At 37.9% G+C, this 12867-nt stretch overlaps 1 protein-coding gene across 1 annotated transcript in view; it reads right to left on the bottom strand.

The window, feature by feature from the left end:
• Nucleotides 1–11069, bottom strand: part of Cnbd1 (cyclic nucleotide binding domain containing 1) — a 367377-nt gene extending 356308 nt beyond the window's left edge. The window contains exon 1 of the mRNA XM_031366537.1: nucleotides 10911–11069. Within this exon, the coding sequence (XP_031222397.1) occupies nucleotides 10911–10998 (88 nt within the window). The 5' untranslated portion in view covers nucleotides 10999–11069. The remainder of the gene's footprint in view (nucleotides 1–10910) is intronic.
• Between the last annotated feature and the right edge of the window lie 1798 nt (nucleotides 11070–12867).

The raw sequence follows: 12867 nt of genomic DNA, 5'->3' as shown, positions 1-12867 counted from the left end.
GGGAGGTTGAGGAAGAAACAGCATTTTCAACAAATGGTGCTGGCTTAAGCGGCAATCAGCATGTAAAAGAATGCAAATGGATCCAACATTATTTCCTTGTACAAAGCTCAAGTCCAAGTGGATCAAGGACCTCTACATAAAACCAGATAATCTGAATCTATTAGAAGAGAAACTGGGAAAGATCCTTGAACATACATGTACAGGGAAAACTTTCCTGAAAAAACAAAAAACAAAAAACAAAAAAACAATGACTCACACTCTAAGATCAATTACAGACAAATGGGACCTCATAAAATTGAAAGTCAAAGGACACTGTCATCAGGACAAAACAGCAACCTACAGATTGGGAAAAGACCTTTACCAATCCTACATCCAATAGAGGGCTAATATCCATTATATACAAAGAACTCAAGAAGTTAGACTAGAGAACCAAATAACCCTATTAAAAATAGGGTTCAGAGCTAAAAGCAAAAAAAAAATTCTCAACTGAGGAATCTTGAATGGCTGAGAAACACCTAAAAAAAAAAAGTTCAACATTCTTAGTCATAAGAAAAATGCAAATTAAAACAAACCTGAGATTCTACCTCATAACAGTCAGAATGGCTAAGATCAAAAACAAAGGTGACAGTAGATATTGTCAAGAATGTGGAAAAGTAGGAACACTCCTCCACTGCTGGTATAATCACTCTGGAAAATAGTTTGGCGGTTCCTCAGAAAATTGGATAGTGTACTACCTTAGGACCCAACTATACTACTCATGGGCATATACCCAAAAGTTGCTCCAACATATAACAAGGAAACTTGTTCTACTATGTTCATAGCAGCCTTATTTCTAATAGCTAGAAGCTGGAAACAACCAGATGTCCCTCAACAGATGAATGCATACAAAAATGTGGTACATTTACACAATGGAGTACACAGTTATTAAAACCAATGACTTTATGAAATTCCCATGCAAGTGGATGGAACTAGAAAATATTATCCTGAGTGAAGTAACCCAGTCACAAAAGAACATGCATGGTATGTACTCACTGATAAGTGGATATTAGGCAAAAAGCTTAGAATACCCATGATACAACTCACAGACCATAAGAAGCTCAAGAAGAAGGAAGACCAAAGTATGGATGCTTCAGTCCTACATAGATGGTGGAACAAAATAATTATAGGAAGAAGAAGTTGGGAGGGACTTGGGAGGAAGAGAAGAGGGGAAGGGAAAAAGATGGGAAGAATCAGATGTGGGAGGAGAAGGGGCAAATATACAGAGTCAGGAAATTGAACAGAGGTGTGTAGCAATGGAAGATGGGCAACTTGTGGTAGTCACCAGTAAGTCCCAGAAGCCAGGAAAGCAAGAGGCTCCCAGGACCCAACAGGCATGACACTAAGCTTAAATACCCAACAAAGGGGAGAAAGAACCTGTAGAGACCATATCTAGAAGTTAGTCACTGCCCCTGGTTGAGGGATGGGATCACTGCCCCTGGTTGAGGGATGGGGTCACTGCCTCTGGTTGAGGGATGGGGCCACCCACCCATCTCAAAAATATTAACCCAGAAATTCCCCTGTCTAAAGGAAACACAGGGGCAAAGAGTGGAACAGAGACTAAGGAAAAAGCCATCCAGAGACTGCCCCACTTGGGGATCCTTCCCACATGCAGACACCAAACTCAGACACTATTGCTGATGCCAAGAAGTGCTTGCTGACAGAAGCCTGATACAGCTGTCTCCTGAGAAGCTCTGCCAGAGCCTGACAAATGCAGATGCTCACAGCCAACCATAGGACTGAGCATGGGTCCCCAATGGAGGAGTTAGGGGAAGGATTGAGGAGCTGAAGAGTTTTGCAACCCCATAGGAAGAACAACAACCAACTAGATCTTCTAGAGCTCCCAAGATTAAACCACCAACCAAAAAGTACACATGGAGGGACCCATGGCTCTAGCTGCATGTATAGCAGAAGATTGCCTTATCTGGCATCAATGCTAGAGGAAGGCTCTTGGTCCTGTCAAGGCTCCATTCCCCAGTGTAGGGGAATGCCAGGACGGGAAGGCAGGAGTGGCAGAATGTATGAGGGAGCACCCTCATAGAAGCAGGAAGAGGGGGGATGGGGTAGGGGGTTTACAGAAGGGAAACCAGAAAGAGGAATAACATTTGAAATATAAATAAATAAAATAACCAATAAACAAATACAAAAAATAAAAAGAAAAGAAAAGAAAACGGTGGCCATGCATTTGTCAAGAAGTATGCATCACAGTACATATATTACTGTTCTTTAATTTAAAAATGAATTTTAAACACCAAAAAAGAAAGAAAAGAAGGAAAGACAGAAAAAGAGAAGGAAAAGAAGACAATAGGAAGAAAACAAAGCACAAATAGCAGCTGCTGCATGGTCATGTTCGCAAAACAGGAAGCTGTAACAACTGCTGATGTGTGAACTGGTGGATCCACTCTAGAAATTTTGGGGTTTCTCAAAAACCTAAGCCAAACAGCCTTGCTATGAGTGAGGCAGGAGAGAAAAGCAGAAGACATTTGGGGCTGTGAGAAGCGGGGGGCTCTACCACTTAATCTAATTGAAGCCTTTTCCTCTAAAACTTCTGCCTGATTAACACCTGCTTGTGATCCTTTTTCCTGTCCCCTCTGTGAATCTGTAATTTTCTAGACTGTCTCATGTGGACATACTTACCCCTGATGAAAATATAATGGCTTCTGGCTTCACATGATCAGATTTTCAACTGACTAGTCTCTGGAGCCACCTGACATGTCTCTCTTACCAGAAAAGAAGAAAAGGGGGAGAAAAGGTTTGTTTGTTTGTTCAAGAAACTGCTTGAATGGTACCCATCAGAATGGTTTATATGAACTAATGCTTAAGATAAAGTTTTCTCTCCTTGGAAAATTTTCTACCACCCTTGGGTATGCCTTCCCTTTTCTGATTATCTTCCTCTTAACTTTCATGCTCTGATTCACTATACTACCTAATTCTGAATTGTTTTTCATCATCAAATTGCAAACCCCTATTTGGGCTAAGTTGCGGTTCTTAAAAGTCTAGATGTTCTTAAGCTGATGAGTGTGGCAGGGCGGAGCTATGTCTCTGACCCATCACTGCTGATATAATCTCTCCTGTGAATATTCTCTCAAAGGACTCAGAGTCCTACCACAAAGATAACTACATTCGTGTTATTAAAAATAGCTAGACATTTACCAACAGAGGAATAAAGAAAGTAGGTTATGTAGTCGCAATGGAATTTTATTCGGCCAAAAAAAAATATGAAGTCATCACATCTGTAAAAAAAGAATGATGCATCTAGAAATCCTCATGTTAAGCAAAATAAGCCAGATTTAAAAAGACGAACGGTGAACTTTTTCCTTATATGCTTATATGTGTCTATTGTGTATATACAAGTATAAGGACAGGATTCAGGAAAGCACAGAGGGATATGAGAGGAAAAAGAATAGTCTTGAGGTGAGGCCAGGGAAGAAAAGGAAGAGTTAAGTAGGCAGATGGAAGGCTAAGCTGGGAAAAGGAATCCAAACAGTATGAGCAGGAAAGTTAAGTCAGAAGTTCAACAGTAATAGAGTATGTACCAAAATGCCACAATAAGGCCATTCCTTCCACACTAATTTTGAAAGGCTAATACTTAAACCACACATGGTACATTTGTCTGATTGAAACAACAGAACATGCTAGAAACAAATTCTCATTTTATCAGTCAGTCTCCAGTGATCAGGAGATAGAAAGCACAGCAACTGCTGTGTTTTTAATATAAGGAAGGCGCTGATGCAGAGATTTATCAAACAAGTGTTCCAGAACAGAAGCGAAACAGAAACACCAAGTACCACCCAGGAAGCAGCCACCACATTCTCCCTGAGGAAGCCAGGGGAAGTAGTTGAATTATTAAACTTTTTGGATGCTGTATATTTATTGCTTGGATAGAAAAAAGAAGAGAAAACAGGGTTGAGTCCATACAAAACAAGAAACCAATACATTCTTTAGCTGAGCTGTCCTGCCTTCCATTCTTTCTCCTAACATCAGATCACTGTGGATAGATTTGGACAGCAATCAGAGTGTCACATTTGAAGAACAGACAACCATTCAATAAATTATATGCAAGATTCTTAGTACGTTCAGTGACAAATAGACAACCATTTATATTAAGTATATATGAATGCTATCAAGAAAAGACACCCCTACTAAGTAAAAACATTAAGTAAAAACAATGCTGTGTAAGAGAATAAAATATCCGACCACACATACCTTAAAAAACCGATTCCCAGGTTCATGGGAAGTATCAATACTTTTTAAATCTCCATACTGCTCCATACTATTTAAAGATTCAATGTAACCCTACAATAATCCAAATATTTTTCACCAGCATAGAAAACAATCTTAAAACTCATAGATAACACCAACAAAAACTCTTCACAATCAAATCAATATTTAGTGAAGAGAACAAAGCTCAAGCCAAAAGAAAAATCTAATAGAAAGCTTATAATCAAAGTGGCACAATATTGATGCAAAAATGGACATAGCAGCAAACAGAACTAAGTTTTTAAAAATCTGTCCATTTATCTTAAGTTAAATTTCAACAAAGTTCCTGAGAACACAAATGTAGGAAAGATAATCTTTTTAGGAATTGATATTGGGAAAAGTAGATATCCACATGAAGAAGAAAAAAAAAAGAGAATATTTTATACCTTTTTCCCCACATGGTATTAAAAAAATCAGTTCAAATATATTAAAGATTTAACAACAAAGCCTGAAATTGAAAAACCCTAAAGTAGGTGGATAGAAATAAAAGCTGCAACTATGTGGGTCTAAGAAATACTTCATTGTATATAATATCATCATCAACAACAACAAGCCATAGGCAGCAAAAACAAAAGAGAAAAATGAAATATAAATTTTACCTGAAAATCTTATGAGCAGTGAAAATATCAGTTAACATTGAAGAGACATGTACAGAATGGAATGAAATGCTGGCAAGTCATGTATGTATCTCATAAAAGAACTGTATGTGGGTTTTCTTAGGAATATAGGAAAAAATATACTGTCTATCAAGAGGATGCTGATAGCCAAACTCTCCGGCTTTCTAGTCAAGTGTCCAAATTTACTCTCTACTAGTATAACACTGACCAAAAGCAAATTTGGGGGTGGAGAAAATACTTTATTTTAGCTTATGGGTATAGTCCATCACCTTGAGAAGCCATTTTCTAGGGAAGTCGAGCTGCTGGAGGGCTTCTCCATTCTCCTGTACTCACATGCCCCTCTTGAGGCATTTGAATGTCTAGCTTGCCCCACAATCATCACTTCCCAAGAGTCAGTACTGACAGATTTAAGGAATGATAATCATCATTTCAACAATAGAGGAATATAGTATCAATGGAAATATAAAAAGTAGGACACAGTGATAGATATTGGCCACATCTTGAAATATATAAATACTAGGTTAGAGGAAATGAATTGTCAGTTAAGATTTGGAGAATAGAACCCTAAGCTTCTGAGTATTAATGTGACCAAAAGTAATGTGACCAAATTTCTTTAATGATTCTACAAAATAAGTATATGGTTCCCTTTACAAATTGGAAGGAAGACCAGAAGTTAGTTGACTGACAGAGGCTGGACCCAACTGGCTGAGGGACTGACATTATGACAGTAGTCCTGATAACAAAATTCTAATTTTCAAGGTAGACTGACACAACAGTAGCATACCTCTGGGAGATCCAGCCTGGCATCTAGTAGACACATCTGACTTGCAAGGATTTTCATGTTCTCTGCTATTTCCTGTTCAGGCATGATTGTGCTCAAGTTGAAATTCATGGAATTTAATTTATGATAGACAATTTTTTTACAATGAGATAAAAGTACTCCTCACTCATCAAATCTATTTTTGCTCTGTGAAGGAGATAGAGACAACAGAGATCCACAACTGATCAAATGCAGTGAATTAGTGCTCACTGTGTGACCAAGCCTAAATGATGCATTTCCAGTGTGACCCATATACTCAAGGCTCAGTGAATATCAAGGAAGGGTAAATGGAAAGACTCCAAGAGTCAGAGAACTAAGATATGTGCTGCAAGATAGAGTCTTCTGTATATGACAGAGAAGCTGCAACCAAGAAACATCAACAATATGGCTGCTTTAACAAGACCAGCATAACACATGGCAAGGTAGAAGCATTTTTCAAGGCTCCATCCCCAGGTGAACAGCTATAGTCAATCAATGCCTGCTGAGAGAGAATGAATCCAGGGGATGAGCCCTCTGATAAGGTAACCAATCAAGGCACTCAACCTTAAGCACAAGTACATCTGACTATCACCAAATGGATTCACTAGGTTTGTTTATTGTTTATTGTTTTGTTTGTGTGTTGTATAAAAAACAATAATTAAGAAGAGATCATGAATTTCAAAAACACGAGTTGTTGGGGAATCATGTAAATTCAATATTCTAATATGAAATTCTCAAAAAATTAAACATTTATATTAAGATTCACTCAAGACTATCTAACAAAGGTATGCCTGTATTGAGATAGATGTGACAATTGTAATTTTTTTAGAAAGGATTTTTTTTTTTAACCAAAGCTTTGGTGTTTAGCCCAGCCAAATCATTCTGTCTTCTGCCTGGACTTCTAGGATTCCAGCTGGGATTGTAGATAGGCCTGTGCCACATTGTCCAGCTTCCCTTTCTGTTGTACTTCTCCAGTGAAACGTCCATCATTTCTCCATGCTATTAACAGCAAAAAGTGATATTTTTTTACTCTAAAAAATAATTTTAAAACTCTTTCAGTGCGTGCTTTGCTCCATGAGTTGTCTCGTGGTATTACCAATACATACTGTTTTTCAAGCACAGAGAAACACATAATCAACCATCTTTTTCTATCTTCTTGAAATTTCTGTTTTTATCCTTGCTTCTTTATTATTATTATTATTATTATTATTATTATTATTATTATTATTATTATTATTATTATTGGATACTTTGTTTACATAAAAAATGTTATCCCCTTTCCCAGTTTCCCTCCCTCCCAGAAGCACCCTATCATATCCTCCCTGCCCCTGCTTCTAGGAAGGTGTTCCTCCACCCACCTACCCACTCCCACCTCCCTGCCTTCAATTCCCCTACACTGGGGCATCTATTGAGCCTTCATTGGACCAAGGACCTCTCCTTCCATTGATGCAAGGCAAGGCCATTCTCATATGCATATGAAGCCTTGTGTATTTCTTTGATGATAGCTTAATCCCTGGGAGTTCTGGGGAGTCTGGTTGGTTGATATTGTTGTTCTTCCCATGGAGTTGCAAACCCCATCAACTCCTTCAGTCCTTTCTGTAACTCCTCATTTTGGGACCCCACACTTAGTCCAATGGTTGGCTGCAACCATCTGCCTCTGTATTTGTAAGACTCTGGCAGGGCCTCTCAGGAGACAGCCAGATCAGGCTCCTTTCAGCATGCACTTCTCGGTGTCCACAACAGTGTCTGGGTTTGTTAACTGTTCTTTTCGATGCTGCCTAACATTACAATACACTTCTATGATTTTCTTTTTTACTGACAAACCCCTCTGCTTTCTGCTCCTCCTCACCCCAGAATCCTTGAGAGGCTTAAAGGGTTTAAGATATTAAAATCATCCCCACTCCCTCATCTCAATACATGTTTTGAGACTCCTTTAATCTTTAGCTGTTAAAGAACTCTCAAATTACCAAAAATGCCCTTGAAGTCTTAGGAATGGCAGCGTGGTATTTCCAGGCTTTCAGTAAATGCGCACTAGAAGACGAAAAGAGCACAGAAAACCATTCATTTAAGAGTACCATCTCACTTCTAGGTTCCCTAAAATGACTGGGGTCTTGAACTCTTTTATTTTCCTTCTGTTTACTAATAAGTGAGAACAAGTAACATAAACCTGCGAATGTCTTGTGCACTTTAAGTATTTTTGATATGGACAAAACAGAGGACTATTGCAGTAATTCCTCCCAGATGAGCTAAAAAATAAGCAGGGAGAATCATATTAACAAAAGCAAAGCTCACTAGACCATACTCCTAACTGCAAGGCAAGGGGGAAGGCAGCCCTATGTTTCACTAGCTTCTCCTTTCTTCTTTTGCTTCAAGAGATCCAGTTGTAATTGTAGGTCAATGTGAGTGCTTCCAACATCAGCAATTTCATGCAGGTGGGAAAACCACTAAATATACTCCTCTAACTGCAAGGTCTTTGAAATAGTTCTCATCTAGAATAAAATGTGAAAAGATTTCTTTGCTCGTTTCCCTAGACTTCTCAAGCTGCAAAGAGCTCTGAATCACAAGCAGAAGATTACAGAGAGGAAAGAGTTGAAAGTTCGGAAATGAAACAAAAACTAAGCCCGAAACTAGCTCAGGAGGATGGTCTGTGTGCAGTCTGGGAGTCATAATTTCACAGGCGAGGAGAACCAGAGCAGTGCATGAAGAGCTGTGATTGGGAGGAGTCCTTTGAATTGGGAGGAGCTTAGTAGACAAAAATGCAAAATGCAGTTGAAGTCTCCACAGACTTTGATGCTGTGGTTTTTATGATTAGGGTTCATTTACATCACAGAAGACACTCTGAGGAGCATCCACCTGTTCCCCATTGTGACTCCTGTTATGCTATGTAAGCCTCTTTACCTTTAATTGTAAGAGAGCATGTATGGGTTTTCCTTGTCCTTGTAAGCGATTACAAGAAACAGTTCAAAAACATCAATGTGATGTTTCAGCTCTGGAAATCATACTTCAGAAGTAGGTCACTGAGCTAGCATGAAGTTCTCAGCAGGATTGTGGTACTCCTTAGACACAGGAGAAGTCAGCTCTGTCTTTTTCTAGTTTCTTGACACTGCCCAAATGCCTCCCTGTCTTATGTCTCCCCTCATCTCCAAAGCTGGCAGTGGTCAGTCAAGTCTTTTTCTCATCTCCTCTTTTCTCTGACAAGTCTTAGGGTTTCGGTGTGCACTACAATCTCTGACATTCTCGCCAGCACAAAAGCAGCTGATTTAGCTGCCTTGATTCTAGCTAAAGCTATAACAACGCTTTGCCTTTTCAGCATTCTAGCATAACCATAGTTTCCAGAATTCAGAATGCAGGCATCGTTGCTCAGTTTTGCTCTACCTACCACAGACATCACAAGGTTTTTTGTTTGTTTTTTTTTTCAGAAATGGATGAAAAAAAATAATAACAGGGCCACTTCTTATAAATTGTCCCTAGAAAGTGCTCAGTAACTGTTATTCACATGTAAATATTTAAAAAGCAAGCATGCATTCCTAAGTCTAATTTTACTGGCCAAACTCAAAGCAAACAAAGATGTGTATAGTGGCTAGATGTTCTAGGTATTTAACCAAGAATCCCTTCTTATGGACATTGTACTTTTATTGCTACCATATGAACTGGTTGAGTCACTCTACAATGCATCTCCACTCTGAGCTTTCATGAGAATATGAATCAGCTGTGACAACAAAGTATGCCAAGGAAAACTATAGACTTGCTGGAGTTAATAACACAGAGACTGAGCCATTAAGCAAGTAGAACTTATCCCTAAAAGGCAGACTCCTGGCACAGAGCGTCCACTAAGAACCACTACAGAGAATACCAGGAACGCCTCTGTCTGTTTCTCTTCACTGTGCTCCATTCAGCTCCGAGATCTAAATTATTGCCGATTTCTCATCTCTTAATCACTTCACAGAAGTCAAGTGTCCTTGGAAGAGACTGCAGAGGGTAGCACACATCTCATCCCATTGATTCTAAATTAATTTGATCTTTTAACTCCCAGCTATTACACTTCCTGAGCTGATAAAAAAAAATTCTTGGGGTAATTTATTTTTCTACAAATAAAAGCTGACAGTAGTGGTTTAGAAGCAAAATTATTTGAGTACCTATTTCCATTTAAATAGAAATAGAAAAATTTGAACATATAAGAATATTTTTACTATAGAAATATACAAAATAACAATAATTATAATTTGCATAACATGTATTTAATATTTAATGTGTATCTAGATGTATATTATATATACACAAATATATACTTCTTCAAAAGGTAAAACTTTATGAATTTTATATCTTTTCTCTGGAAATGATAATAGTGAAATTTTAAACTTTATCTAGAAGCTAATTTTCATTGGAAGATAGAAAAAATCTGAGAAGTTAATTCTTTACTTATCTGTGAGTCACTAGTATTGCTTATGCTATCTAAAGCTATTGTTGGGTTTTAAGAGAGACACTATTGTAGGTTACTAGTGAGTACTTTCCAAACACATGTAAGAATTACACAGCCATAGCCCTATATACAACCCTAGCACAACATTCTGGGCTTACATTGACTGACTACACAGAATAAATACTGTTTAATATATAGTTTTCAAAATATTTAATTCTGTATTTATAATTCCTATGACCTGACAAATCAAATGTTAGAACATAAAAGCAAAATAGGAATATATTTCAGTCATAATAATGGAATGGAATTACTTCTTCCCCTTTTAAATTTAAAGTGAGAAATCTCTATGGATAATACACTCAGAGCAGTAGGACCAACTCTTAGTAGACATGATGAGGTTTTCCAGAAACAGTTGTCTGTAGTTTCCTGGAACCTCACAAGGATTTTACCTTCTCTCTTCCTTCGAGGTATTTTGATATTTATATAGAGGAGAAACATTGTTGAGGCTCCAAGATATTATCAAGATCCCCATTTCACAAAAAAAAAAAAAAAAAACACAAAACACAAAACAAACAAACAAACAAAAAACAGTATTTTAGACATAAATGGTTGAAACGGCATCATACAGTAATGCCAGGCTCACACAACTATGCTTTTCCATTACTAGGGTATAAGTAAGTACCTCTGTGTTTCCACTGACTCTCAAAATGACCGTTGCTCACAAGGAATCAAGTACCGTTAGAAACAATAATGAAGGCTTCATAAAAGTGTCACTTACGTGGTATACTTCGAAGTGGAGGAGGAGGCACATTGTTAACTTGTATCATGCTAGCCAAAATAGAGGTTGAAAGAGAACCCACAGGCATCTTGGCATCTTAAAGGGCAGCTGGACAGAGACTTCTTGAGTGTTAGAGGACCATACTTATCTTTGGAACATTGCAAATTAGAACCCTCAAGAACCTTCAAGGTCCACTCTGATAGGCCAAGCCCACAGAACCTTCTTGTTTACAGTTCTGATGTAAGAATAAGGTCTAGGTTAGAAAGAACTCTTGTCTAGTTCAGTGGATAAATGAAAAAGGTTGTGAGCTACAGGGCTAAGGAAAATGAAGAACAACACAATAATCCATAAGGCAGGCACAATTTAATCAAAGTACAGAGTATTGAGTTAGTCATTCTTTCATGGGTCTTCCATGATTTAAAAACCTTTTCTTCCCCATCTGGTCTATGGCAAATCAAAATCCCTTTTTTAGGAAGCACCAGTAACAGAAAAAGTGGTATTTTACTAATCCCCATGTCTACACAAAAGGGTAAAATATCATTCTAATTATCACAAAGCAATAAACAGACCCCTGTATCATCTGATGGTATTATGTTGTTGTGTGGCATGTATTTCAGTTGTTTTCTCTACATCACAACAACCAAACAGTTTGAAAGTTGACATGTTGGGACAAGGAGGAGGCGGCATATTGTTGATAGTTATCATGTAAGGCAAACTATTGGAAGAGAAGACAAATATCTTGACAGCTCTAAAGCTGTCAAAGGTTACTTTATGGACAAACAATTGATCTAGTGGAATGTACATTCTGTGTATTATCTTTTGGATCTTGACATATTATTGTGGTATCTACCTTAGGTAGTAATATAATAAGGAATAAGACTTGGCTCTCCCCATATATATAGGACTTAGATCTCAGGGATTGAACACATGACATCAGGCTTAGCAGTAGCTGCTTTTACTTATTTAAGCCACCTAGCAAACCACTATATTTTCACCTTTTCTTTATTTCATGTATAGCAAAGCATATACATTGAAAGATATTTCACATTAATCTAGATATGGCTGAAAACTATTTACTTATTTACTTAATATTCTGTGTGTGAGTGTGGCCATGTGGTGTATATGTATGTGTATATGCAGGTCTATGCATTCATGCATGAGTGTCTAAAGGTCCAGGATTCAACACCAAGGGTCTTCCTTTACTGACTTCCATCTTACTTTCTTACTGATCTTTTAAGACAAGATCACTTACTTGAACTTGAAGCTCTCTGAATGCCCACACTGATTGGCCAGAAGGCCCTTGAGAGCCTTCTGTCTTCATCTCTCAGCTCTGTAATTACAGGTACTGGCTGATGTTTGCAGCTTATGTGTGGGTACTGGGGATCTGAACTCAGGTCCTAATGCTTACACAGCAAGTCATTTATCCACTGAGACTTTTCCAAGCCTGACTGAAAAGAAAAACAGGAAAGGAAGATATGCTAAATGAAAATGCAAGTAAACACATTTCTAAGGAGTAAACAGTGAAACTCCCCGAGTCTTCTAGGGTGTAGTTTCGCTTCTTATGATGTTTTCCATTTATTATCCTTTGTAGGGCAGGATTTGTGGAAAGATATTGTGTAAATTTTGTTTTGTCATGGAATATCTTTTTTTCTCCATCTATGGTAATTGAGAGTTTTGCTGGGTACAGTAGCCTGGGATGGAATTTGTGTTCTTGTAGGGTCTGTATGACATCTGCCCAGGATCTTCTAGCTTTCATAGTCTCTGGTGAGAAGTCTGCCATAATTCTGATAGGTCTGCCTTTATATGTTACTTGACCTCTTTCACTTACTGCTTCTAAAATTCTTTCTTTGTTTAGTGCATTTGGTGTTTTTATTATTATGTGATGAGATAAATTTCTTTTCTGGTCCAGTCTATTTGGAGTTCTGTAGGCTTCTTGTATGTTTATGGGCATCTCTTT

The sequence above is a fragment of the Mastomys coucha genome, unplaced genomic scaffold, assembly GCF_008632895.1.
Source record: "Mastomys coucha isolate ucsf_1 unplaced genomic scaffold, UCSF_Mcou_1 pScaffold14, whole genome shotgun sequence".
Taxonomy (NCBI): domain Eukaryota; kingdom Metazoa; phylum Chordata; class Mammalia; order Rodentia; family Muridae; genus Mastomys; species Mastomys coucha.
This window is presented reverse-complemented; position numbering and strand designations above follow the sequence as displayed.